The sequence below is a fragment of the Crotalus tigris genome, unplaced genomic scaffold (genome assembly GCF_016545835.1).
Source record: "Crotalus tigris isolate CLP2741 ecotype Arizona unplaced genomic scaffold, ASM1654583v1 scf7180000021570.357645, whole genome shotgun sequence".
NCBI classification, from domain to species: domain Eukaryota; kingdom Metazoa; phylum Chordata; class Lepidosauria; order Squamata; family Viperidae; genus Crotalus; species Crotalus tigris.
Genome location: NW_024098569.1, coordinates 132,542 through 160,425, shown reverse-complemented (window position 1 = coordinate 160,425; position 27,884 = coordinate 132,542). Strand labels below are relative to the sequence as shown.

At 44.1% G+C, this 27,884-nt stretch overlaps 1 protein-coding gene across 1 annotated transcript in view; it reads left to right on the top strand.

Moving 5' to 3' along the window:
* The window catches only part of LOC120296812 (plexin-A4-like), a 203,047-nt gene that overhangs the window by 53,612 nt on the left and 121,551 nt on the right, over window positions 1-27,884 (top strand). The window contains exon 2 of the mRNA XM_039318823.1: window positions 4,332-4,432. Within this exon, the coding sequence (XP_039174757.1) occupies window positions 4,332-4,432 (101 nt within the window). The remainder of the gene's footprint in view (window positions 1-4,331; window positions 4,433-27,884) is intronic.

Here is a 27,884-nt window from a genome sequence, read left to right as displayed (position 1 = left end):
TGGCAAGAAAGGTCATAAAAGGGGGCGAAACTCCCTTAGCAACTGTCTCGCCTAGCAACAGAAACTTTGGGCTCAGTTGCGGTCGTAAGTCAAGGACTGCCTGTAAATTGCACGGGACACGGCAAATGGACGTCAATGTGGGTCGGTCGCTGAGTGTCTGAAATGCAGTCATGGAACTGCAGTGTGGGTGTGTAGATGGGTGTGTACGCAGGGACCATCGCAACTTTAGATATGGGTTAGCTTTCAGTGGGGTCCCTCGCAATTTTGAATGGTTACTAAGCAACCGGTCATAAGATGAGGACTACAGTACTTGCATTGCTGTGTTTGCACTACACACTAGAACTAAAATCAGCCTTTCTAATGGCTTAGCCAGATGTCCTGGTTCACATAATACAGGGGGTCTTCAAACTTGGCCCTTTTATGACTTGTGGACTTCAACTCCCAGAATTCCTCAGCCAGGCACGCTGGCTGAGGAACTCTAGGAGTTGAAGTCCACAAGTCATAAAAGGGTCATAGTTCCCTCACAGTGGTTGAGGAATTCTGGGAGTTGAAGTCCACAAGTCATAAAAGGGTCATAGTTCCCTCATGCCCAGCTGAGGAATTATGGGAGTTGAAGTCATAAAAGGGTCAGTTCCCTCACGTTAGCTGAGGAATTCTGGGAGTTGAAGTCCACAAGTCATAAAAGGGTCATAGTTCCCTCACACTGGCTGAGGAATTCTGGGAGTTGAAGTCCACAAGTCATAAAAGGGTCATAGTTCCCTCATGGTGGTTGAGGAATTCTGGGAGTTGAAGTCCACAAGTCATAAAAGGGTCATAGTTCCCTCATGCCCAGCTGAGGAATTCTGGGAGTTGAAGTCATAAAAGGGTCAGTTCCCTCACGTTAGCTGAGGAATTCTGGAAGTTGAAGTCCACAAGTCATAAAAGGGTCATAGTTCCCTCACACTGGCTGAGGAATTCTGGGAGTTGAAGTCCACAAGTCATAAAAGGGCTAAGTTTGAAGACTTCTGACATAATATGTTAAGAGAAGGTCTAAATTCTATTGCTACAGTTTATAAATGGGATAGGGTTTCCTGCCTGATCAGGGGGTTGGACTAGATGACCTCCAAGGTCCCTTCCAACTTATTATTATTATTTTGGATCATCGCACAGTCAGCCAGATGTTCAGACTGGATTTGGCATTTTGTCTACCTATCGAGTCCTTACCCAGGACCTGGGATAGGCAGATGTGGATGTTTGATGGTATTACAGATATCGTCGCAGGATGGAAGCAGTTCCTAGTAAGGCCGCCTTTTGCAATTGACTAATAGCGAATTTGTCAATGCCAATGGTGTTCAAGTGGTGCTCCAGTTGTTGTTGTTGTTATTATTATTATTATTATCTTTTGTTGGAAATTTGAGTCAGAAGAACAAGTTAAATAACGTACAGGGAACCCTCGAATTACGACCACAACAGAGCCCGACATGTCGCTAAGCTAGATAGTCATTAAGTGAGTTTTGCCCCATTTTGCGACTTTTCTTGCCAAAGTTGTTAAGTGAGTCGTTGCGTTTGTGAAGCTAGTCACCCGGTTGTTAAGTGAATCTGGATTCCTGTTGATTTCACATGTCAGAAGGTCACAAAAAGGCATTACATGACCCCTGGGACACAGCAACGGTCGTAAGTATGAACCATTTGCCACGCGTCTGAGCTCCAACGGTTGTAAGTGTGAAAAACGGTCACACCTCACTTTTTTCGGTGCCGTTGTAACTTCAAACGGTCGCTAAATGTTGTAACTGAGGACAACTTATATACAAATGGACTCAAGGCGAAAATGTCTGGTTGAAAGAATGGAAGTTTTCATTAAGTTCCAATCCTAAAGAGAATTTTTATTGAACGATGTGCCGTGGGATGCGATGCCAGAATTGTCTAAAATGTATAAAGATATCTGAAATTTATGCTGTGAAATATGGACAACCTAAAAGGGACGTTTTGTCATGTTTTGTGGATGTGTATTTAAAAAAAAAAGCAAAAGAAACCTGGATACCAATACATCCACTAATTCAGAAGATTTTTAAATACAGTTAAAACCAGAGGCTGTTCTTTTGGGATTAATGGACAGACAGCTTGAAATAAGTCATGGAGCTTCCATTTTATATACGACAACTGCGGCAAGATTATTATGTGCTCAGAAGTGGGGAGATCTGACACTATCCACAACAGAGAAATGATTGGTGAAGATGGTGGGACTTGCAGAGAAATCTCAGCTGACCTCCTTGATTAAAGAAATGACAATATCTACATTTATGACTGGCTGGGAACCCCTTATGGACTTTTTGCATGACACCCGAAAAAAAAAATCCACCTATGATTTGTGGGTTTGAAGATTGGGGGGGGGGGGGAAATCACGTAATAGAAAAAATAGGAAAAAAAGTGAGCTTTTCTTTTTGTCATTGTAAGAAGAGATAACTTTATAATTGTTGTGCTTGCTGCAAAGAAAATTAGTAGCTTCTTTTTTTCTTTCTATCTTTTTTTTACACATTTACCATTTCCTTTCTTTTTTTCTTTTCCTTTTTACTTTCTTTCCTCTCTATTAGGTTTATATACAGGATGGATGGATGGATGGATGGGTGGTGGGTAGGTGGGTGTGTAGGTGGGTAGGTAGGTAGGTAGATGCTAAGATAGATAGATAATGAATGCTAAGATAGATAGATAGATAGATAGATAGATAGATAGATAGATAGATAATGAATGCTAAGATAGATAGATATATAGATAAATATAGATGCTAAGATAGATAATGAATGCTAAGATAGATAGATAATGAATGCTAAGATAGATAGATAGGTAGGTAGGTAGGTAGGTAGGTAGGTAGGTAGGTAGGTAGGTAGGTATGGATGCTAAGATAAATATATAGATGTTAAGGTAGATAGATATTTAATGCTAAGATAGGTAGGTAGGTAGATAGGTAGATAGATAGATAGATAGATAGATAGATAGATAGATAGATAGATATAGATGCTAAGATTGATAGATAATGAATGCTTAGATAGTTAGACAGACAGACAGATAGATAGATGGATGAATGGATGATAGGTAGGTAGGTAGGTAGATAGATATAGATGCTAAGATAGATAGATAATGAATGCTTAGATAGATAGATAGATAGATAGATAGATAGATAGATAGATAGATAGATAGATAGGTAGATAGATAGGGATGGATGCTAAGATAGATATATAGATATTAAGAAAGATAGATATTGAATGCTAAGATAGGTAGGTAGGTAGGTAGGCAGGCAGACAGACAGACAGACAGAGAGAGAGAGAGAGAGAGAGAGATATAAATGCTAAGATAGATAGATAATGAATGCTAAGATAGATAGATAGATAGATAGATAGATAGATAGATAGATAGATAGATAGATAGATAGATAGATAGATAGATAGATAGATGGACAGATGGACAGATGGATAGATGCTTAGATAGATGCTAAGATAGATAATGAATGCTAAGATAGATAGATACAGATAGATAGATAGATAGATAGATAGATAGATGCTAAAATAGATAGATAGATAATGAATGCTAAGATAGATAGACAGATAGATGCTAAGATAAATAGATAATGAATGCTTAGATAGATAGATAGATAGATAGATAGATAGATAGATAGATAGATAGATAGATAGAGACAGATAGATTAGGTAACATCGGTGCTGGGAGGGAGGGAGGGAGGAGGAGGGGAAGGAGAACAGTAATAGATGAGAAGGGGGGGGGGGTTGCTCTTATTTTTATGGACTAGTGGCTTGCCCTGTCAATATTGGTGGAAGCGTTCTTGGTGGTTCCCTGATTGAGCTGTTTTATACCATTTGCTGATATGAGTTGTTAGTTTCTTGGTTCGGCAATTATTTACTTCCGATTGTTCATCTAGTGTTGATCTTGGTGCTATCTCTGTTTTACTTGGTGTCGATTGCTGGCGAGTAGGTGTTTCGGTCCTTTTGTTTCCTTTTTAGATTTCTGATTGTCTCTTTTAAATAGTATATAGACGTCGTTTATCGCTCTGTGCCTGTTGATGGCTCATGTTTCCAAATGCTCCCTGCTCGTTTTTTTTCCCCCCAAGCGAAGCATCGTTCTATAGGAAAGTTTTATATTCAGCTTAAGCCTGCAAATCACAGCTTGTTTGTTTTGGCTTCCACGGTAAAATTGTGGCTGGACTTGGAATCCTACCAACTTATTGAAGTTGAGCTATTTTCCCAAGGTGTAACGGTTGGGCATTCACAACCTCGCCGGACAGGAAGTTGTGCAAACTGTCCCAAATTGTTAAAAAAAATCCTCTCTTTTTTTGTCCCCCACAGCTGATCCGTGTACCGGTGGAATCTTGCGAACAGTACAAAAGTTGCAGCGAGTGCCTGGGCTCGGGGGACCCCCACTGCGGATGGTGTGTGCTTCACAACATGTAAGTGTGACTCGCTGGGACCGGAGAAGATGGCCGCCCTGTGTCTTTCTCTCGTCTCGTCGTCTTCTGTCTCACCTTTTCTCACCATGGTGTGTAAAAGACGACAAAGCTTGCAAATGGAGAAGCCCATCCTCCAGGGAGATGGGGGACGGGTCGTCGGAAATGGACCCCTCAGCTTGGAAAGAGAAAAGGGAGGAGAGGAAGGAAAAGATTGGTGATTTTTGCTAAAGCGTAGCTGGAGCTTGTCTGTGCCGATTGGTTGTTTGGAAAAGCCGCGGCTTCCCCATTCCTAACATCTCATTAGGAGACGGTGAGTTCTAGTCCCACCTTAGGCTTGAAAGGTGATTGGGTGACTTTGGGCCAATCGCCAGGAGGCTGTGAATTCTAATTCTGATTTAGGCATGAATGCTGACTGAGTGACCTTGGGCCAGTCGCCAGGAAGCTGTGAGTTCTAGTCCCATCTTGGCTTGAATGGTGATTGGGTGACTTTGGGCCAATCGCCAGGAGGCTGTGAGTTCTAGTCTCACCTTAGGCTTGAAAGACGATTGGGTGACTTTGGGCCAATCGGCAGAAGGCTGTGAATTCTAATCCTGACTTAGGCATGAATGCTGACTGACTTTGGGCCAATCACCAGGAGGCTGTGAGTGCTAGTCCCACCTTAGGCATGAAAGGCAGCAGAATGGCTTTGGACCAATCACGAGGAGGCTGTGAGTTCTAGTCCCACCTTAGGCTTGAAAGATGATTGGATGACTTTGGGCCAATCGCCAGGAGGCTGTGAGTTCTAGTCCCACCTTAGGCATGAAAGGCAGCAGAATGGCTTTGGACCAATCACCAGGAGGCTGTGAGTTCTAGTCCCACCTTAGGCTTGAAAGATGATTGGATGACTTTGGGCCAATCGCCAGGAGGCTGTGAGTTCTAGTCCCACCTTGACTTGAAAGGTAATTGGGTGACTTTGGGCCAATTGCCAGGAGGCTGTGAATTCTAATCCTGACTTAGGCATGAATGCTGACCGGGTGACTTTGGGCCAATCACCAGGAGGGCTGTGAGTTCTAGTCCCACCTTGGCTTGAAAGGCGATTGGGTGACTTTGGACCAATCGCCAGGAGGCTATGAGTTCTAATCCTGACTTAGACATGAATACTGACTGGGTGATTTTGGGCCAATCACCAGGAGGGCTGTGAGTTCTAGTCCCACCTTAGGAATGAAAGCTGGCTGGGTGATTTTGGGCCAGTCCCTCCCCCTCAGCTTCACCCATCTTATATGAGTTGTGATGAGAGAGAGATATTGTACGTACACCGGCTTGATTTGTATAAAATGAAGGTGGGTTTTTCCTGCCTGAGTTCATGACCACGGTTTTTTCACCACTGACTTGCATCTTCTGCCAGTTCCGTCGCCATCTTTTCAGCCCAGATAGTCAAGAACATTTTTGATGGTTGATTTGAATGGGGGTTTTTTGGGGGGGGGGAACGCTATACTGTCTTTTTTTTTTTTTTTTTTTTGCTGTAAGCTGCCCAGACTTGTTGGGTAGGAGAGGGCCAGCAAATTATAATTTTTGTAAACAAACAAACAAACTTTAACTCCATCTCGTTGAATGGCACCTCCTTGGAGAAAAACAATTGGAACATCTTCAGCAGAGGTTGGGCGATGTCTGTGTCGCTGCTCTTCTGCTTACAAGGGCTTCCGGTGGGGTGTGTCAAGGGAGGATCGGGTGATGAGTCAGGTGTGAGTCATCAGGGAAAGGCTTGCGATGGGTCTTGTGATGGGGAGGTTGGAGCAATCGATTGGAGCAACACAAAAACCATCGGCCACATTACCCACCCGCCACGCTTGTGAGTTTGTGGAAGCCTGGCACTTCACAAGCAGTTCCATCAACAGACACATCGGCCTACAAGCAGACTACGAATCCCTCAGAGTCCAAATCAACCACATAGCCAACCAGGGACAGCATCGACCCTCAACCATCCCGCGCAATCCCCTACTATCAGCAGTTCACCTCCTAAGGATCCTGGCCTGATGTAACCTCCTCATCACGAGACCCATCACTAGCCTCTTACTGATGACTCACACCTAACCAGTGTTGGGATTCAAATAATTTAACAACCGGTTCTCTGCCCTAATGTAAAATCTGTTAGTCCTCATCACCGGCGCCACGTGCCCTCGTGTCATCCTCATCACTGCCACCACACACCTCATATCATCCTTCCCACCAGCGTGACGTGCCCACAGTGGTGGCATCACCGGCACAACACGCGTCACGGTGGCGGCGTCACTAGCATGACGCATCTGGCAGATTTATCATAACTGGTTCGCCAAACTCAAAAAAAAATTAGGCATTGTTGTTGTTGTTAGTTGTGAAGTTGTGTCTGAGCCATCACGACCCCGTGGACAAGGTTCCTCCAGGCCTTCCTGTCCTCTACCATCTTCTGGAGTCCATTTAAGCTCAGGCCTCCTGCTTCAGGGATTCCATCCAGCTACCTCATTTTCTGTCGTCCCCTTCTTCTCTTGCCCTCCATTTTTCCCAGCATCAGGCTCTTCTCCAGTGAGTCCTTCCTTCTCATTAGGTGGCCAAAGTACTTGAGTTTCAACTTCAGGATCTGGCCTTCTAGAGAGCAGTCAGGGTTGATCTCCTCTAGGACTGACCAGTTGGATCGCCTTGCAGTCCAGGGGACTCGCAGGAGTCTTCTCCAGCACCAGAGTTCAAAGGCCTCCATTCTTTGGCGCTCGGCCTTTCTTATGGTCCAACTTTCACAGCCATACATTGGGCCTTGACTATACGTACTGTGGGAAGTAAGCCCCCAGAGAAGGAAATATTAAAAGGGCGGGAAAATATATTTTCTCAAAGGATCTTGAAGAGGCAGGAAAGCGTGCCCAGTTTTCTTAATAGCCCCAAGTCTCCCTTCCCCAGCAGAAACCAGCTCTATAGACATGCAGATGTAAATCCAGGGAGCTAGGAGATTAAGAAGACAAAGACCTAAAATCTACATACCATATCCAAACTCTAAGAGTGATCAGCCCCAGGGAAGCAGGATATGACCTTTGGACATAATAAGATTGACCCATCACTATCAGAATACCAGGAAAGGCACACTCAGACTCAGGTCAAAGTTCAGGAACAACTCCAAACAAAAAGCTCCAGAGCAGTGGTTCTCAACCTTTTTAATGCAGCGACCCCCAACCAGTCGTAAGTCAAGGACTACTCAACCAGTCGTAAGTCGAGGACTACTCAACTGGTGCAGCACCGTTTGCAGAATGGGACTTTTGGCGGGCTCAGCAGGGCAGAGACAGCCTGGACAATTCCTATTGGCTTTTGAAAGCCAATAGAATTAGACTCTATTCAAGAGAGTCTATTCTATTGGCTTTCAAAAGCCAATAGAATAAAAGGGAGTAGCACAGCTAAGGAAAAGGGGAAAAAATGGCGGACTGCGTTGTTTGGCGACCCCCCTGAAATGGTCGTTTGACCCCAAATGAGGTCCTGACCCACAGGTTGAGAACCACTGCTCCAGAGGGTATAAAAACCTACTTCCTACACGTGCTCAGCCTTTTTTCCACTTTTCTTGCTGCCAGAACCATCTTTCTTCCCAAAGCAGTTGCCATGTTTATTCCCAGCTTGGATGAACCAGGATGAAGACTTTTCTTCCAACAGTACTTTTGTTGGCAGTGTAATATCTCTGCTTTTAAGTATGCTGTCTAGATTTGCCATAGCTTTCCTCTGGTGAGAACTGGCTGAATGCCACCCCTGCACCTCACCCATCACAAAACCCTCACTTGACACACCCACACCCGAAGCCCTTATAAAAAGGATTGCCCAGACGTCCCCCAAACTCGTCTGAACAGGTTACCTAGCTTGATAACAAAACATTCTAGAAACTAACCCACGAGGTCAGGGAACGAAACTTCTCCTTCGTCCTACACATGCATGACAGATATTGGCCACCATTGCAAAAACAATTGTTTTGTAGGGTGCAAGCGAGGTGACTTCGAAACGATGGGTGCCACCCTATGTTTTTAATAATAATAATAATAATAATAATAATAATAATAATAATAGTAATAACAACAACAACAACAACTTAACAATTGTTGATAAGAAAGACAAAAAAGTCTGGATAGTAGACGTGGCAGTGCCTGGAGATAGCAGAATAGAAGAGAAAGAACTGGAGAAGATAACAAAATACAAAGACCTACAAAGAGAAATAGAAAGACTGTGGCAAAAGCAAGCAAGGGTAGTACCAATAGCCATAGGCTCCTTGGGTGCAATCCCAAAACAACTGGAGCACCACTTGAACACCACTGGCATTGACAAATTCGCTATTAGTCAATTGCAAAAGGCGGCCTTACTAGGAACTGCTTCCATCCTGCAACGATATCTGCAATACCATCAAATATCCACATCTGCCTATCCCAGGTCCTGGGTAAGGACTCGATAGGTGGACAAAATGCTAAATCCAGTCTGAACATCTGGCTGACTGTGCGATGATCCATAATAAAGATGATGATGATGAAGTTGAATGGGACCTTGGAGGTCATCTTGTCCAACCCCCCCTGCTCAGGCAGGAAACCCTATACTATTTCAGACAAATGGTTGTCCAGTCTCTTCTTAAAAACTTCCAGCGTTGGAGCATTCACCACTTCTGGAGGCCGGTTGTTCCACTGGTTAATTGTTCTCACTGTCAGGAAGTTTCTCTGGTTCTAAGTTGCTTCTTTCCTTGATGAGTTGCTTCTTGTCCTGCCTTCAGGTGCCTTGGAAAATAGCTTAATTTCCTCTTCTTTGGGGCAGCCCCTGAGATATTGGAACCCAGCTATCATGTCCCCCCTCGTCCTTCTCTTCGTTAAACTAGACATACCCAATTCCAGCAACCGTTCCTTATAAGTTTTAGCCTCCTGTCCCCTGATCATCTTTGTTGCTCTTCTCTATACTCTTTCTAGAGTCTCAACATCTTTTTTACATCGTGGCGAGCAAAACTGGATGCCGTATTCCAAGCGTGGCCTTACCAAGGCCTTGTAAAGTGGTATTAATGCTTCACGTGATCTCGATTCTATCCCTCCGTTAATGCAGCCCAGCACTGTGTTGGCTTTTTCAGCAGCTGCAGCCCACGGCTGGCTCTTATTTAAGGGATGGTCCACTAGGACTCTGGAGAAATGGCCTTTTTCTTTGGTTTTTTTTTTTTGGGGGGGGGGGGAAATGACCCAAACTGGGGAGAACACTTTGTTTTTCCTCCAAAAGGTCCTGCTTTTGTGTTCTCCACATGGTGCCGCTTCAGAACGACGGTCTAGAGAAGCAATTTGCAGCTTAGCCAGTTTCAAAGGCAATCCCGGGGCGCTGGCAGTCAGTGTGAAGGAAAAAAAAAAAAACCACCCGGCAGTGAGCCAGTTTTGGCTGGCTATTCACGGAGACACACAGCGGCCTCTTTTTCTCTTCCTCCGTTCCCTGTGCCACTCACGATACCGGCTTCTCCCCCACCCCACCTCCGATCTATAGTTGAGAGAATTGATTTCCTCAACTTTTCGGTCTCCATTGTGTCCTGGTGTGCAGTGGACATAGAGAGAGTTTGAAAGCAGAAGGGGGGGGGGGCAATAGCACAGAGGAGTTGATTTCTGTGTAGGGCAAGGAAGGAAATGTGGAATAACGTTTGACCCTCGGAGTTTGTGACTGCAGTGGTGTTCGATCGATCAGTCAGAATAGAGCTGGAAGGGAACTAGTCTTCTAGTCTAGCCCCCTGCTCAAGCAGGAGACCCCGTACCATTTCGGACAAGTGGCTGTCCAGTCTTTTCTTAAAGAAGCTCCAGTGATGGAGCATCCACCGCAGAATAGCAGAACAGTAGCATAACAGAATAACAGCAGAGTTGGGAAGGCGCGTGGGAGGTCATCTAGTCCAGCCCCCTGCTCAGGCAGGAAACCCTATATAATAATAATGAGGATGATGATGATGATGATGACAAAGTTGGAAGGGACCTTGGAGGTCATCTAATCCAACCCCTGCTCAGGCAGGAACCCTATATATAATAATAATAATAATAATAATAATAATAATAATAATAATAATAATAATAATAATAATAATGTTGGAAGGGGCCTGGGAGGTCATCTAGTCCAACCCCCTGCTCAGGAAGGAAACCCTATATTATAGTGATGATGATGATGATGATAAAGTTGGAAGGGGCCTGGGAGGTCAACCCCCTGCTCAGGCAGGAACCCTATAATGATGATGATGATGATGATGATGATGATGATGATGATGATGATGATGATGATGGAAGGGGCCTGGGAGGTCATCTCGTCCAACCCCCTGCTCAGACAGGAAACCCTATATAATGATGATGATGATGATGATGACAAAGTTGGAAGGGACCTTGGAGGTCATCTAGTCCAACCCCCTGCTCAGGCAGGAACCCTATATAATAATAATAATAATAATAATAATAATGATGATGATGATAAAGTTGGAAGGGGCCTGGGAGGTCATCTAGTCCAACCTCCTGCTCAGGCAGGAAACCCTATACCATTTCGGACAAAGGGCTGTCCAGTCTCTTCTTAAAAGCTTCCAGTGATGGAGCACCCACAACCTCTGATAAGATAAGTTTTATTGTCATTTTTTTTTTTACTGTGGGCACACTGGCACACGTTAAAAGTGAAACCCTGTTGCCTGCTCTCAAAAGTGTACACATACATAACACACATATAGCCATGCTATACACATACGTACGTCTATATCTTATGTATAAATACATATAAATATTAATGACTCCCCATCTTGAATATATCTACACCCTTACATGCAAATACATCATCATAAAGTTGGAAGGGACCTTGGAGGTCATCTAGTCCAACTCCCTGCTCAGGCAGGAAACCCTATACTATTTCAGACAGATGGTTGTCCAGTCTCTTCTTAAAAACTTCCAGTCTTGGAGCATTCACCGCTTCTGGAGGCAGGTTGTTCCACTGGTTAATTGTTCTCACTGTCAGGAAGTTTCTCCTTAGTTCTAAGTTGCTTCTCTCTTTAGTTAGTAATCCTCCTCGTTCTTCTCCTCCTCCTCCTCCTCTTCCTCCTCCTCCTCCTCCTCTGATTAATTGTCCTCACTGTCAGGAAGTTTCTCCTTAGTTCCAGGTTGCTTCTCTCCTTGATGAGTTTCCATCCATTGCTTCTTGTCCTGCCTTATTGTTTACATTTGCTGGATGTCAAGAGCCCCAAAGCAAGACATCTAGTTATTTCTTCACCTACAAGTAATCCTCGACTTACAACCATTCCTTTTGCGACCGTTCAAAGTTACAACGGCACTTTAAAAAGAGACCTACGACCTTTTCTCCCATTTACGACCCTTGCAGCCTCCCCAGGGCCACGTGATCAAAATCCAGAGGCTCGGCAACTGGCATGTACTTAGGACGGTTGCAGGGGTCACGGGATCCCCTTGTGCGACATTCCAACGAGCCAAGTCAATGGGGGAAAGGCAGATTCACTCAACCACCGGGCTGCTAACTTCACAACCGCAGTGATTCACCTTAACGGCTGCGGGAAGAAAGGACGTCCAACCGGACGAAACTCACTTAACACATCTCTCGCTTAGCGACGGAACATTTTGACTCAATAGTGGCTGTAAGTCGGGGATCCCCTGTACTTGGCATCTGGGCAAATGGAAAAGCAGAAATTGTTTTGTTTTTGTTTTTTAACTCCTGGATCCGCCCAACCTCGCTTGATCTTCACCCGGACTAGAAATGGAAGCGTCTCAGCTCCATCTGATTGTTGGCTGAAGTTTCTTGCGACTTTAGCTGGAACTTTTTCCATGGAAGGAAGAAACAAACAAAGTTTATTGGGGGGGGGATGGTTTGCCTTCTCCCCCCCACCTCCTTTTCTGATCTCTTGACTTCTTCTGAAGCTTCTCTCCAAAGCGGGGGAAAAGACTCTTGAAGCCGCTGATCTTCTCCGATAGTCCCAGAGGTCGAGACGGAAAGGTTTTTAATTGTGTCTTTTTAAACTTTCTCTCCCCTTCTGTTGCCTGGGCCCTGGAAATAAATACCATCTGCTCTCAGCGGGTAACTCGATCCCGCTGTTCTGTTCGTAGGAATGTCCTCATTGATCGACCTCAGATTTACCTTTCCTTGGTCAAAGTTCTGGAGTTGAGCCGAGCCAAGTGGCAGGTAATCCAAACTGTCTTCAGAGGCCTCGATAACGATCAGAGCCTTTGAACGTCCTCGCTTTTTCTGCCGCTTGACTTTTAAGATGAGATCAGCTTTGGGGGCCTAAGTTTGTTTTCTGTCTCACAACTTTTTTCTTTCTTTCTTTCTTTCTTTCTTTCTTTCTTTCTTTCTTTCTTTCTTTCTTTCTTTCTTTCTTTCTTTCTTTCTTTTCTCCCTTCCTTCCTTCCTCCCTCCCTTCCTTTCTGCCTTTCTTTCTTTCCTTCTTTCTTTTCTTCCTTCCTCCCTTTCTCCCTCCCTTTCTTCCTTTCTTTCTTCCTTCCTTCCTTCCCCCTTTATTTCTTTCTTTTCCTTCCTTCCTTCCTTCCTTCCTTCCTTCCTTCCTTCCTTCCTTCCTTCCTTCCTTCCTTCCTCTTTCTTTCTTTCTTTCTTTCTTTCTTTCTTTCTTTCTTTCTCTTTCTTTCTTTCTTTCTTTCCTTCTTTCTTTCTTTCTTTCTTTTCTTCCTTCCCTCCCTCCCTTTCTTCCTTTCTTTCTTCCTTCCTTTGTCCCCCCTTTATTTATTTCTTTTCCTTCCTTCCTCTTTCTTCCTTCCTTCCTTCCTCTTTCTTTCTTTCTCTTTCTTTCTTTCTTTCCTTCCTTCCTTCCTTCCTTCTTTCTTTCTTTCTTTTTCTTTCCTTCCTCCTTTCTTTCTTTTCTTCCTTCCTTCCTCCCTTCCTCCCTCCCTTTCTTCCTTCCTTTCTTTCTTCCTTCCTTCCTCCCCCCCTTTATTTCTTTCTTTTCCTTCCTTCCTTCCTCTTTCTTCCTTCCTTCCTCTTTCTTTCTTTCTCTTTCTTTCTTTCCTTCTTTCTTTCTTTCTTTCTTTCTTTCTTTCTTTTTCTTTCCTTCCTCCTTTCTTTCTTTTCTTCCTTCCCTCCCTCCCTCCTTCCCTTCCTTTCTGCCTTTCTTTCTTTCCTTCTTTCCTTCTTTCTTTTCTTCGTTCCTTCCTTCTTTCCTCTTCCTTCCTTCCTTTCTTCCTTCCTTCCTCCCCCCCTTTATTTCTTTCTTTTCCTTCCTTCCTTCCTTCCTTCCTTCCTTCCTTCCTTCCTTCCTTCCTTCCTTCTTTCTTTCTTTCTTTCTTTCTTTCTTTCTTTTTCCATGAAGGCAGGACAAGAAGCAATGGATGGAAACTTGTCAAAGAGAGATCTATCCTAGAGAAATTTCCTCACAGTAAAAACAGTTACAATTCTCGACTTATGACCCAAAATGTTCATAACTAAGCGAGACAGTTATTGTGCAATTCGTTGTTGTAATGTATTTCTATGCAACAACTACAGTAGTATTCAACCAGTAGATGGCAGTATTTACAAGTTTGGATCTGTGGTATATACTCTGTGCCCTTCTGCTCTAAGTAGGATAGGATAGGATAGGATAGGATAGGATAGGATAGGATAGGATAGGATAGGATAGGATAGGATAGGATAGGATAGGGCTGGAAGGACCTTGGAGGTCATCTAGTCCAGCCCCCTGCTCAAGCAGGAGAACTTATACCATTTCAGACAAATGGTTGTCCAGTCTCTTCTTAAAAACGTCCAGTGTTGGAGCATTCACAGCTTCTGGTGGCAAGTAGTTCTACTGATTAATTGTTCTAACTATCAGAAAATTCCTCCTTAGTTCTACGTTGCTTCTCTCCTTGATTAGTTTCCATCTGTTGCTTCTTGTCCTGCCTTCAGGCACTTTGGAGAGAATAGCTTGACTCCCTCTTCTTTGGGGTAACCCCTGAGATATTGGAACGCTGCTATCATGTCCCCCCTCATCCTTCTCTTCATTAGACTAATCAGACCCAATTCCAGCAACCGTTCCTTATATGCTTTACCCTCCAGTCCCCTGATCATTTTTGTTGCTCTTCTCTGCACTCTTTCCAGAGTCCCAACATTTTTATTATATCGTGGTGACCAAAACTGATGCAGTGTTCCAAGTGTGGCCTTACCAAGGCCTTGTAAAGTGGTATTAACACTTCACCTGATCTTGATTCTATCCCTCTGTTAATGCAGCCCAGCTCTGTGTTGGCTTTTTTGACAGCTGCAGCACACGGCTGGCTCACATTTAAGTGACTGTCCACTAGGACTCCGAGGTCCCTCTCACAGTTACTACTATTGAGCAAGGTACCCCCTATACTATACCTGTACATTTGGTTTTTCTTGCCTGAATGTAGAACCTGACTTTTTTCACCACTGAATTTCATTTTGTTAGATAGCGCCCAGTGTCCAAGTCTGTCCAGATCAGTGGTTCTCAACCTTTTTAATGCCGCGACCCCCAACCGATCGTAAGTCGAGGACTACTCAACCGGTCATAAGTCAAGGACTACTCAACTGGTGCAGCCCCGTTTGCAGAATGGGACTTTTGGTGGGCTCAGCAGGGCAGAGACAGCCTGGACAATTCCTATTGGCTTTGAAAGCCAATAGAATTAGACTCTATTCAAGAGAGTCTATTCTATTGGCTTTCAAAAGCCAATAGAATAAAAGGGAGTAGCACAGCTAAGGAAAAAGGGGGAAAAAATGGCGGACTGCGTTGTTTGGCGACCCCCGTGAAATGGTCGTTCGACCCCAAATGGGGTCCCGACCCACAGGTGGAGAACCACTGGTCCAGATCCCCCTGTCTCTTAAGCCTGTCTTCTGGAGTGTCGGCTATTCCTCTAGTGGACATCCACATTTTTGATTGCTTATAACCACTTCCCAGATGCCCTTCTGAGGTCAGACAACGCTGAGTCTGCTGTTGTTTTCTCTCCGTACCGATGACCAAGATAATAACACAGGGCTTGTCAAGTTCCTTCAATCTCTAGAAGAAAATCAGTAGTGTTATGATGGACGGACAACCGAACCACAGGGAACAAATGCCTCTGAACCATGGGGATGTTTTTCAGGGAATTGTTTTCTGTCAGATTCGCCGGCAATTTCTAGTGTCCCTGCGTCCGCTGATGATGTGCGAGGGAGAGAAAAAAGCCTGGGGAGTGAGGACTCTCCAGAGAGAGGTCATGTCTGCTTTCAGTGGTATTTGTACTTCCAATTTTCCATCATTCTTGATAGTGTCAAGACTTCTGACAGGATGGGATGCGCTCAAGTCCTCTTTCCCTGAAATAAAGTCTCTGCGCCCTCAGAGGTATTTATCTATCTCTATTTTATTTAGCAAGCTGGGACTTTGATGCCTTCTTCGTATCCTCAAAGGGGTTTGATGCGTTGGTTCCTAAGATCTCCAATTGGCTGTGTTTATGCAAGACACGTAGCCAAGTTTTTATAGCAGATCTTTTTATTTTTATTTTTGCAATGGCCCAATAAACTGAACCATGGGTTGGCTGGCTTCATACAACCTTTTCAGCCCCATGTCTCACCAATTTGCATGTTCTATCCTTGCGTGGATTAAACCTTTTGTTGATCTTTAACTGTTTGGGTCACCACATTACAAAAATAATGGTTGAGACTTTGGAAAAAGCGCAGAGAAGAGCAACTAAGACGATTAAAGGCCTGGAGATTGAAATGTATGAAGAACGGTGGCAGGATTTGGGAACTAGGGGAGACATGATAGCAGTATTTCAGTATTTGAGGGGCTGCCCCAAAGAAGAGGGGGTGAAGCTATTCTCCAAAGCCCCTGAAGGCAGGAGAAGAAGCAACGGATGGAAACTCATCAAGGAGAGAAGCAACCTAGAACTAAGGAGGAATTCCCTGACAGCGAGAAGAATTAACCAGTGGAACAACTTGCCTCCAGAAGTTGTGGGTACTCCATCATTGGAGGTAAGAGACTGGACAGTCATTTGTCCAAGATGGTAGAGCAGTGGTTCTCAAACTTTTTAATGCCGCGACCCCCAACCGGTCGTAAGTGGAGGACTACTCAACCGGTCGTAAGTGGAGGACTACTCCACTGGTGCAGCCCCGTTTGCAGAATGGGACTTTTGGCGGGCTCAGCAGGGCAGAGACAGCCTGGACAATTCCTGTTGGCTTTGGAAAGCCAATAGAATTAGACTCTATTCAAGAGAGTCTATTCTATTGGCTTTCAAAAGCCAATAGAATAAAAGGGAGTAGCACAGCTAAGGAAAAGGGGGAAAAAATGGCGGACTGCGTGAAATGGTTGTTCGACCCCAAATGGGGTCCTGACCCACAGGTTGAGAACCACTGTGGTAGAGGGTCTTTTGCTTGAGTAGGCGGTTGGATTAGAAGACCTCCAAGGTCCAACTCTGTTAAAGGTAGTCCTCAATTTATAACCACAGTTGAGTCCAAAACTTATGTTGCTAAGTAAGAAATTTGTTCCCTTCCAACTCTTATTCTGTTGTGCTGTTAAACCAGCGGTTCTCAACCTATGGGTCGCGACCCCATTTGGGGTCGATCGACCATTTTACGGGGGTCGCCAAACAATGCGATCCGCCATTTTCCCCCCTCAGGGGGCGGCACCGCGCATGCACAGCATGTTCATGTGACGGGGGTCGCCGTCACACAAATGTTGAGAAACGCTGTGTTAAACGGTTGTCACTGTAGGAGGCTGGCAAAGATGACCCATAGAATCTCTCCCATTTTCCACTTCTATCATTCCATAATTCCGTTTTCTCCATATAAGTTTTTTTTATTCATTTGCCCCATACATACAACAGTAATTTTTCAACCAACGTGCTGTCTGAGTTTACATGCTAACACATATTTAATTCCTAATTCTTTCCTCTTTCCTCCAGCCAATGGTAAAATAAATTCCAGGTTTGATAATAGTCCATTTTTTCTTTTTCTTTCAGTCTCATGGTCAGTCTGTCCATCTTTGCGCATTCTAGTCTTTTTTTAATTATTTCTTCATCTGATGGTATTCCTCCATTTTTCCAGTGTTGCGCAAATATAATTCTTGCCGCTGTTGTGACGTGCAAAGTCAAGTATAAGCTTTGTTTATTCGTCTTTTCTGGCATTATACCTAATTTTAAAAAGTCCAGGTTTAAAATCAACACGTTCTGCTAACCTCTGTTCTAGCCAAGTATGTATCTTTTCCCAATAATTCTTTACTTTATCACATGTCCACCAAACATGATAATACGTGCCTGACTTATGTTTACATTTCCAATTTCTACCTGACATATTTTTAAACATTTTTTCTAATCTTGCATAATTCCTGTCATCTCCCATCTTGGTGGCTGAAGATAAGGGACTATGAGATTTGTAGCTCAGCATCACCTGGAGAATGCCATCTTGCAAGCCTATTGTCTACCCATATTTTCCTGAAATAATAATAATAATAACAACAACAACAACAACAACATCCACATCTACCTGTCCCAGGTCCTGGGTAAGGACTCGATAGGTAGACAAAATGCCAAATCCAGTCTGAACTTCTGGCTGACTGTGCGATGATCCATAATAATAATAATAATAATAATAATAATAATAATAATAATAATAATAATAATAATAATAATAATAATATAATAAAGTTGGAAGGGACCTTGGAGGTCATCAAGTCCAACCCCCTGCTCAGACAGGAAACCCTACACCATTTCGGACAAATGGCTGTCCAGTCTTTTCTTAAAAACTTCCAGTGTTGGAGCATTCACCGCTTCTGGAGGCAGGTGGTTCCACTGGTTAATTGTTCTCATTGTCAAGAAGTTTCTCCTTAGTTCTAGGTTGCTTCTCTCCTTGATCAGTTTCCATCCGTTGCTTCTTGTCCTGCCTTCAGACGCTTTGGAGAATAGCTTGACTCCCTCTTCTTTGGGGCAGCCCCTGAGATACTGAAAGACTGCTATCCTGTCCCCCCTCGTCCTTCTCTTCGTTAAACTAGACATACCCAATTCCAGCAATCATTCCTTATATGTTTTAGCCTCCAGTCCCCTAATCATCTTTGTTGCTCTTCTCTGTACTCTTTCTAGAGTCTCAACATCTTTTTTACATCGTGGTGACCAAAACTGGATGCATGTCTTATATTAATTTTTGCTCCAAAAGACGCATTATGTCTTCTTTTCCGGTTAGGTCTTATATTCTGGGGAATACTAAATGGGTCCATCTGGCTGACGATCTTAACTGGTGCTTATTATTGGGGTGGGGCTTATATTACGAGCATCCTGGAAAAAAAATCACGCTAGTGCTTATTTTCAGATTAGGTCTTATTTTGGGGAAAATACGGTAATAAGTTGGCTTCTGAGGCTAGGCAGACGGGCAAACCCAAATCCCACTTCCAATATCAGCTCTTTGCTCCAATGAATTAGTTGGCTGGGCTGGGGAAAATTGAGGATGGGATGCCAAAGCCTCTTCTGGACTCTTCCAAAACTAGATAGGAAAAAAAAAACAACCTTCCGAGTCGCATCTTAACGTGCAAATTAAATCAGCCGAAGCCTCATGCAGCCATGACTGGCAAAGCCTGTTTCTCAATTGAATTGCTTTTTTTTTTTTTTTTGATGGGGATTGTCCGTCGTTGTGAGGAACGAGGATTTCTCTGCCCGTTGTTAGGAATTAATTTTTTTGGGGGGGGGGGAATTAATTGTGCTTTTGCTGAACCCGTCTTCTTGCCCTGCTTCCGTTGCCTCACTTTCTAATTTTCCACTTGGCTGAAGTTTCTTTGCCAGACAAAGGTTTGGACCTGGGAAACCTCAGCAAAGGCTCCTGACATAAAGTGGATTATCTCCTGGACCCACTGAGCTGAATAATAATAATAAAAAAAATTGCCTTGCCGGCCGCCCAGCACCGTATTCAAATGATGCTTTGAACACGTTGCAAATGGGCTGGCGTAGAGGTGGGGATGCTAAGAGGAATCTGGAGTTAGGGAGGCCCCCCGGATCCCCAGCTGTTCCCAATGGAGAATAACAGAATAACACAGTTGGAAGGGACCCTGGAGGTCTTCTAGCCCAACCCCCTGTTCAGGTAGGAGATCCTATACTATTTCAGACAGGTTCAGTCTCTTCTTAAAAGCCTCCAATGTTGGAGCAGACACAACTTCTGGTGGCAAGCTGTTCCACTGGTTAATTGTTCTCACTGTCAGGAAGTTTCTCCTTAGTTCTAGGTTGCTTCTCTCCTTGATTAGTTTCTATCTGTTGCTTCTTGTCTGCCTTCAGATGCTTTGGAGAATAGCTTGACTCCCTCTTCTTTGGGGCAGCCCCTGAGAGATTGGAACGAGGCTATCCTGTCCTCCCCTGGTCCTTCTCTTCATTATACTAGACATATCCAATTCCTGCAACTGTTCTTCGTATATTTTAGCCTCCAGTCGCCTGATCATCTTTGTTGCTCTTCTCTGCACTCTTTCTAGAGTCAGGAGATCACTTCAGTGTCTCTTCTTTCAAGGCTTCTCCTGGTCAAAGCACTTTTCTAAAAAATAAAATAAAATTGGGATCTCTCCAGCCTTCAAGCAAGGAGATCTAAATTTTTCAAGGAGATCATTTATCCAGTTATTGGAAAGATTCTGGCATGTTCCTTTTTGTGGTTGTTGTTGTTGTTGTTGTTCCTGGGTGTGCCAAGGATTGTACCTGGGGTTTCCACGCAGAGTGGAGCTAATGAGAAGAATTATTCTAAATTATTGTAAATAATTCCACTCTGCGTGAAATTAACAATGTGGGAAGTCGGTGTGTGTTATCTAATGAGGAAAAGGACTCGGAGTGACATGATAGCATCTTCCACTATTTGAAGGGCTGTCTCAAAGAAGGGGAGGGGGTCAACCTATTCTCCAAAGCGCCTGAAGGCAGGACAAGAAGCAACAGATGGAAACTAATCAAAGAGAAATCCAAGCTAGAATTAAGGAGAAATTTCCTGACAGAACAATTAACCAGTGGAACAACCTGCCTCCAGAAGCGGTGAATGCTCCAACACTGGAGGTTTTCAAGAAGAGACTGAACAGCCATTTGTCTGGAATGGTATAGGTCTTCTGCACGAGCAGGGGGCTGGACTAGAAGACCACCAAGGTCCCTTCCAACTGTGTTGTTCTGTATTTACTGATCAAGCTAGAAGCTTCCTCGGGGGTATCTGATGTGGATAGACACTTAGCATCTTTGTAGGTTTTTGCTAACTGCACTGCAGAGGCTTCGCATCCTGGGGTCTTCGGCTGGATATTGCTCCAGCAGTTGTGTCTTTTTTCTCTCCCTCTCCTCTTATGGAAAATGTGCTTCAGTTTTGTTGAGAAGCTGCATCCTTCAGGACCAAAATCTCGGCGAGGGTGACATTGAATGGTGGATAAGGCAAATCCCTGTCTTCCCCAGCTGACATCCTGATCAAAATTGCAGATTCGTCTTCCTATCGCAGTCCCAGTATATTTCTCTCTCTCTCTCTCTCTCTCTCCCTCTGTCCCTCCCTCCCTCCCTCTCTCCCTCCCTTCCTCTCTCTCTCTCACCCTCCCTCCCTCTCTCTCTTTCTCTCTCTCTCTTTTTCACTCTTTTTCTCTCTCTCTCTCCCTCCCTCCCTCTCTCCCTCTCTCCCTCCCTCTCTCTCTCCCTCCCTCCCTCCCCCTCTCTCTCTTTCTCTCTCTCTTTCTTTCTCTCCCTCCCTCCTTCCCTCCCTCTCCCTCCCTCCCTCTCTCTCTCCTTCCCTCCCTCTCTCTCTCTCTTTCTCTCTCTCTCGCTCTCTCTTACTCTTTCTCTCTCTCCCTCTCTCCCTCCCTCCTTCCTCCCTCTCCCTCCCTCCCTCTCTCTCTCCTTCCCTCCCTCCCTCTCTCTCTTTCTCTCTCTCTCGCTCTCTCTTTCTCTCTCTCTCTCTCTCTCTCTCTCACACACACACACACACACACAATGTCTGACTCTCACTTGCAGATGCTTTGATCTGTATTGCAAGCGAAAGGAAGCGATTCTTTCACTTTAAAGAGGCTTGAGGGTCTTCATGGGGTCTGAATCCTCAAGGGAAGGGTGTGAGGTGACGGGTCGCCTTGCCTGAGTCTGTGGATATATTTTTTATTTATAGTTTTTCAGCGATGGAGAAGCTGAGCTCTTGATCGTTAGGGAACAGGGGCTGAATGTGATCCCCTCTTTTTTTTTTAATGGTTCTATTAACATATAGAGCACAAAGAATAGCTCAGTATAGAGGGCTAGGAACACGGTCGCGGTGAAAGTAAAATTAAACCTTTTGAAATAGAAAATTTGATATCAGTGTTAAATGCGATTGCTGGGATGTCAAAGGCACAAAGAATCGCTTAGATTGTTTTGCGGGGGCTTAATATAATGTTGATAAGGAGTGGTAAAAGAGGTGGCATTATTTTTTCCCGTATTACAAAGAAATTAGATCTTTTGAGCTTCAGACTAAACTCTCCGCTGTGTTGTTCTTGTGGTTAAATACTACAGGTACTTCTTGACAAATAGAATAGAATAGAATAGAATAGAATAGAATAGAATAGAATAGAATAGAATAGAATAGAATAGAAAATATGGAAAATAGAATAGAATAGAATAGAATAGAATAGAATAGAATAGAATAGAATAGAATAGAATAGAAAATATGGAAAGTAGAATAGAATAGAATAGAATAGAAGAATGAATGGAATAGAATAGAATAGAATAGAATAGAATAGAATAGAATAGAATAGAAAATATGGAACGGAACGGAACAGAACAGAACAGAACATACAGAATGGAAAATAGAAAATAGAAAGGAATAGAAAATAGAATGGAATACAGAATAGAACAGAACAGAATATATGGAATGGAATGGAATAGAATAGAATAGAATAGAATAGAATAGAAAATAGAAAATAGAAAGGAATAGAAAATAGAATGGAACATAGAATGGAACAGAACAGAATAGAATAGAATAGAATAGAATAGAATAGAATAGAATAGAATAGAATAGAATAACAGAGTTGGAAGGGACCTTGGAGGTCTTCTAGTCCAGCCCCTTGCTCAAACAGGAGACCCTCTATTATTTCAGACATGTGTCTGTTCAGTCTCTTTTTAAAAATCCCCACTGATGGACCACCCACGACTTCTGGTGGCATGCTGTTCCACGGGTTAATTGTTCTCGCTGTTTAGGAAGTTTCTCCTTAATGCCAGGTTGCTTCTCTCCTTGATTTGTTTCCCTCCATTGTTTCTCATCCTTCCCTCTGGTGCTTTGGAAAATAAGTTGACCCCCCTCCTCTTTGTGGCAGCCCCTCAAATATTGGAAAACTGCTATCATGTCCCCCCCTTGTCCTTCTTTTCTCTAAACTAGCTATACCCAGTTCCTGTAACCCTTTCTTCATATATGTTTTAGTCTCCTGGCCTTTAATCATCTTATTTGCTCTTCTTTGCCCTTTCCTCAAAGCCTCAACTTCTTTTTTGTAGCGTGGTGACCAAAACTGGCTGCAGTATTCCAGGTGTGGCCTTACTCAGGCTTTACCAAGCAGCGCTAATACTTCACGTGATACTAATATTTCACACGGAAGTATTAGAATGCTTCATGTATTCTTCTTGAGGGTCAGCTGAAGTGCCCAGGCAGAAATCTGCTGAGGATTTTGTACCAGCAGCCAGACTGCTAGGATTTTCGCTGGAAATTGCAAAAGCAGAAACAATAAAATCAAATTGTCACCTTTTCTATTACCTTTCCAGGCACTGGCTGCGGCTTAATGAAAAAAAAAAAAAAAACTTCCCCTGTATCTGCAAAGAGTTTAAAAATATGGAAAGGGGAGAAGACACACAAGCTGCGGTAACCAGCCAAATTTAATTCTTGCAGTGAATTACGCAGCTGCCTCTCTGGTCTTAACCGGGGGAAACTAAGAAAGAAAAACATTCATAAACATTATTAGCGTTAATAAGAAAACTCCGATAGGGCGGCCTATGCCAGAGAGAAACGACTTTGCTTATTAATTAACTCGCCTTATCTCCGCAGCTTTGTTTCCTTTTATTAGTTCCTCTCTCCCCTCAGTACATTTTTTTCCCCCCTTTCAAATTATGGTCCAAGAATTTGACAGCAGGAGTGAGTTATTTTCATAAACCCAGAGAAGGCAAGAAGAAACATTATACCGCACAAAGGAAATTGGAAGGGCTGTTGAAACAGGCGGGGGACTTTTGTTACAGGTGGTGTCCTCGACTTACGACGACAACTGAGCCCAACTTTTCGGCTGCTGAGCGAGACGCTGCGTTAAGCGAGTTTTGCCCCTTTGCAAGACCTTCTTTCCACACTTGTCCAGTGAATTCCTACCATCGTTAAGCAAATCTTCCCGCCTTGACTTTGTTTGTCAGAACGTCACAAATGAAGGTCGTGTGACTCCGGGATGCCACGGTTGTAGTTGTTGTTCGTCCATCGATTTCGATGAAGACCTTGACATCTTGTGGGTTATGGGCCATCAACGATGTGTCCGTAGGTGGCTAATAAGACCGATGTTAGCACGGAATGTTCTGCCACATACTGAGCAAAGAAATGTAGACACTGTTACTTCCACATTTGTGGAGTGCTCGCTTTTCTTGTGCCAAGATTGTCCTGTGTTCATATGTCTGGCAACCCTGGTACACCAAGGTGCGCCATGCCGGTCCATCATGCGCCAGAAGTTCCCAAGAGGTGGTGTTAATATCCAGGGACTTAAGAGAGGCTTTCAACATGTCTTTGTATCGCTTCTTTTGTCCCCCGTGTGATCGCTTTCCTTGAGACAGCTCACCCTAGAAGAGCTGTTTAGGGATGCGATGATCTGGCATCCTTACAACATGGCCCGCCCAGCGCATCTGGGCTTTCATCAACAGAGTGTAAACTGATGGTAGGCCTGCTCTGGAGAGGACATCTGTGTCTGGTATCTTATCCTGCCACCGGATCCTCAGAATTCTACGAAGGCAAGTCATGTGGAAGTAGTTCAGTTGCCTAACATGCCTCCTGTACACTGTCCAGGTCTCACTAGCATACAATAGGGTAGTTAGCACTGCTGCCTGGTTGTAGTAAATACACGCAGAATGACAGGCACTGAATTTGGATCATGTGACCGTAGGAATGGAGCAATGGGCATAAGTCTCAGGGCGAGTTGTAAGTCACTTTTTCAGCGGTATTGTATAACTTTGAATGGTCACTTAAATTAATGTTTGCAAGTCAGTCATGAGGCTTACACAGTGAGTTCTAGAATCTTGCACTAACCGCTCCATTTCAGCCCTGACTCCAAAGTGATCTAACCCTAATGCTATCCCTCTCCCTAACCCTAGTTTAATTTTCATTTTCAATGGGATTTTCCCGTGTATTTCACTGCGGCCCACAAAAGAGTCCGAACGAAAAGTGTTTATGTTCTCTTTCCCTCCAGAACCTTCTAGAACAGTGGTTCTCAACCTGTGGGTCGGGACCCCATTTGGGGTCGAACGACCATTTCACGGGGGTCGCCAAACAACGCAGTCCGCCATTTTTCCCCCCTTTTCCTTAGCTGTGCTACTCCCTTTTATTCCATTGGCTTTTGAAAGCCAATAGAATAGACTCTCTTGAATAGAGTCTAATTCTATTGGCTTTCAAAAGCCAATAGGAATTGTCCAGGCTGTCTCTGCCCTGCTGAGCCCGCCAAAAGCTCCTGTCTGCAAACGGTGCTGCACCAGTTGAGTAGTCCTCGACTTACGACCGGTTGAGTAGTCCTTGACTTACGACCGATTGGGGGTCGCGGCATTAAAAAGGTTGAGAACCACTGTTCTAGAATCTAGCCCTCAAACCATTTTTCTGCCCTGACTCCAAAGTGATCTAACCTTAACTCTAGCCCTAATCCGAGTTTCATTTTCATTGTCAATGGGATATTAACTTTTATACCTAATGGTATAAAAGGACAAGAGTTTTGATTGTCACGTCACACCTGCCGGTGTGCAGATTTTGACACACACAACCGCACCCCTTGGACCCCTCCAAGCTTTCTTTTTTTCTCTTTTAATGCCTCCTAAAGCAGCTGTTTGACATCTGTTGCGCAGGGGGAAAAAATTAAGACCGGGGGAAGAATTTTATTGGGTACATGCAGGAAGGCAAATGTGGACTTGCCAACTGGATTTATTGCATTGTAAATTTATTTTAAGAATGTATAGGATTCTCCCACCCGGGCTGGAACAATGGAGCTGGGTGGCCCACAGCAGAAAACAATCCAAAAATAAATAGGGTCGTCAACAAGGAGCACAAAGAAGCAACAGGACTCACATTTCTACACTCTCCCTTTAGTGACATTAGACATCCCGGCTTTAATGCCATTTTTTTTTTTTAAAAAAAAAAGTCTTCTTAAACCCCATCAGGGTTGGGGGCCACCCAAACTGATGCCAGCCTTCATTTTCCACGCTTCTCCAAAACGTGCAGTGCTGTTCTCCAAATATAGTGCGGGTTCAAATAATGTCTGCATTCTTGGGGGCGCGTTTTCCCTCACCATAGACATCTGTTTCCCGCATGCATGCTCAAGCAGAGACCTAAGTCCTCCTGTTCTAAGCGGTGAGCCTCCTAGACCAGGGGTAGGCAACCTTGGCTCTTTTATGACTGGTGGACTTCAACTCCCAGAATTCCTGAGCCAGCCATGCTGAGGGGACAGGGAGAGGTTTCCAAGCTGAGCCAGGCTGGCTCAGGAATTCTGGGAGTTGAAGTCCACGGGTCATAAAAGAGCCAAGGTTGCCTACCCCTGGCCTAAGTCATCCTGTTCTAAGCGGTGAGCCTCCTAGACCAGGGGCAGGCAACCTTAGCTCTTTTATGACTCGTGGACTTCAACTCCCAGAATTCCAGAGCCAGCCATGCTGAGGGGACAGGGAGAGATTTCCATGCTTAGTCATGCTGGCTCAGGAATTCTGGGAGGTGAAGTCCACGAGTCATGAAGGGCCAAGGTTGCCTACCCCTGGCCTAAGTCGTCCTGTTCTAAGCAGGGGCAGGCAACCTTAGCTCTTTTATGACTCGTGGACTTCAACTCCCAGAATTCCTGAGCCAGCCATGCTGAGGAGAAAGGCAGAGGTTTCCATGCTGAGCCAGGCTGGCTCAGGAATTCTGGGAGTTGAACTCCACCAGTCATAAAAGAGCCAAGGTTGCCTACCTCTGGCCTAAGTCCTCCTGTTCTAAGCGGTGAGCCTCCTTAGTTCTAGGTTGCTTCTCTCCTTGGTTAGTTTCCATCCGATGCTTCTTGTCCTGCCTTCAGGCGCTTTGGAGAGCAGCTTGACTCCCTCTTCTTTGGGGCAGCCCCTGAGATATTGAAATACTGCTATCCTGTCCCCCCTCGTCCTTCTTTTCGTTAAACTAGACATGCCCAATTCCAACAACTGTTCCTTATATGTTTAAGCCTCCAGCCCCCTAATCATCTTTGTTTCTCTTCTCCGTACTCTTTCTAGAGTTTCCACATCTTTTTTACATAGTGGTGACCAAGGCCTTGTAAAGTGGTATTAACCCTTCACCTGATCTTGATTCTATCCCTCTGTTCATGCAGCCTAGCACTGTGTTGGCTTTTTTGGCAGCTGCAGCCCACGGCTGGCTCATATTTAAGTGATTGTCCACTAGGACTCCGAGATCCCTCTCACAGTTGCTACTATTGAGCAAAGTACTACCTATAGTATACCTATGCATTTGGTTTTTCTTGCCTAAAAATAAAACCTTACTTTTTTCACCGTTGAATTTCATTTTGTTAGATAGTTAGATACAAAAATGTTTGATTGCTAAAAAAAACCACCACAAATACACAAAAAGTGGATTTGGAAACGAGAGGGAAAACCCTGAGGGTTTTTGCTGCTTCTCCGCAGACACGTTGAATTCCATCCGTCCCGTGGCACGTTGTATGTAAAATGAAGTTGGCATGTTGTGAACGGGGGGGGGGGTGGACACAGATTGTCTCCTCTTCAAAATACCAGCTGTTTGGAGCGTTTCAAAGCTTGAAACCCAAATGTGTTGCGAGAGTTGTGTTTTCAGGCATTCTTTTAACATGACACACTTTGCGATGGTCCAACGGCTGCTCGGATGGCGCAGTTTCGTTCAAGCTCAAAACAAAACACGCATGTTCCAAAAAAGGGTGCTGTTGTTTTCCCATAATTTCAAATGTTCTTCCCGTGGAAGGCAGCCAAACTGGACTGCTCCAATCAGACTTTTCAAGTAGTGGGGACTTCAGTTAAGTCCATTCTCCATTGGGTGCCCAGCCAACAGAGTATAAACCTCCAGATAGATAGAGACCTAGGTAGACATAGAGACCTAGAGATAGATAGATAGATAGATAGATAGATAGATAGATAGATAGATAGATAGATAGATAGGTAGACATAGATAGATAGATAGATAGATAGATAGATAGATAGATAGATAGATAGATAGATAGATAGATGGATGGATGGATGGATGGATGGATGGATGGATGGATAAGATAGAGACGTAGAGACTTAGAGACTTAGAGACATAAAAACATACATAGAGAGATAGAGATATAGATATTAGTTCCCAGCTATTCCCAAAGAAACGGAATTCGCTTTTTTTGGTTTTAATAGGA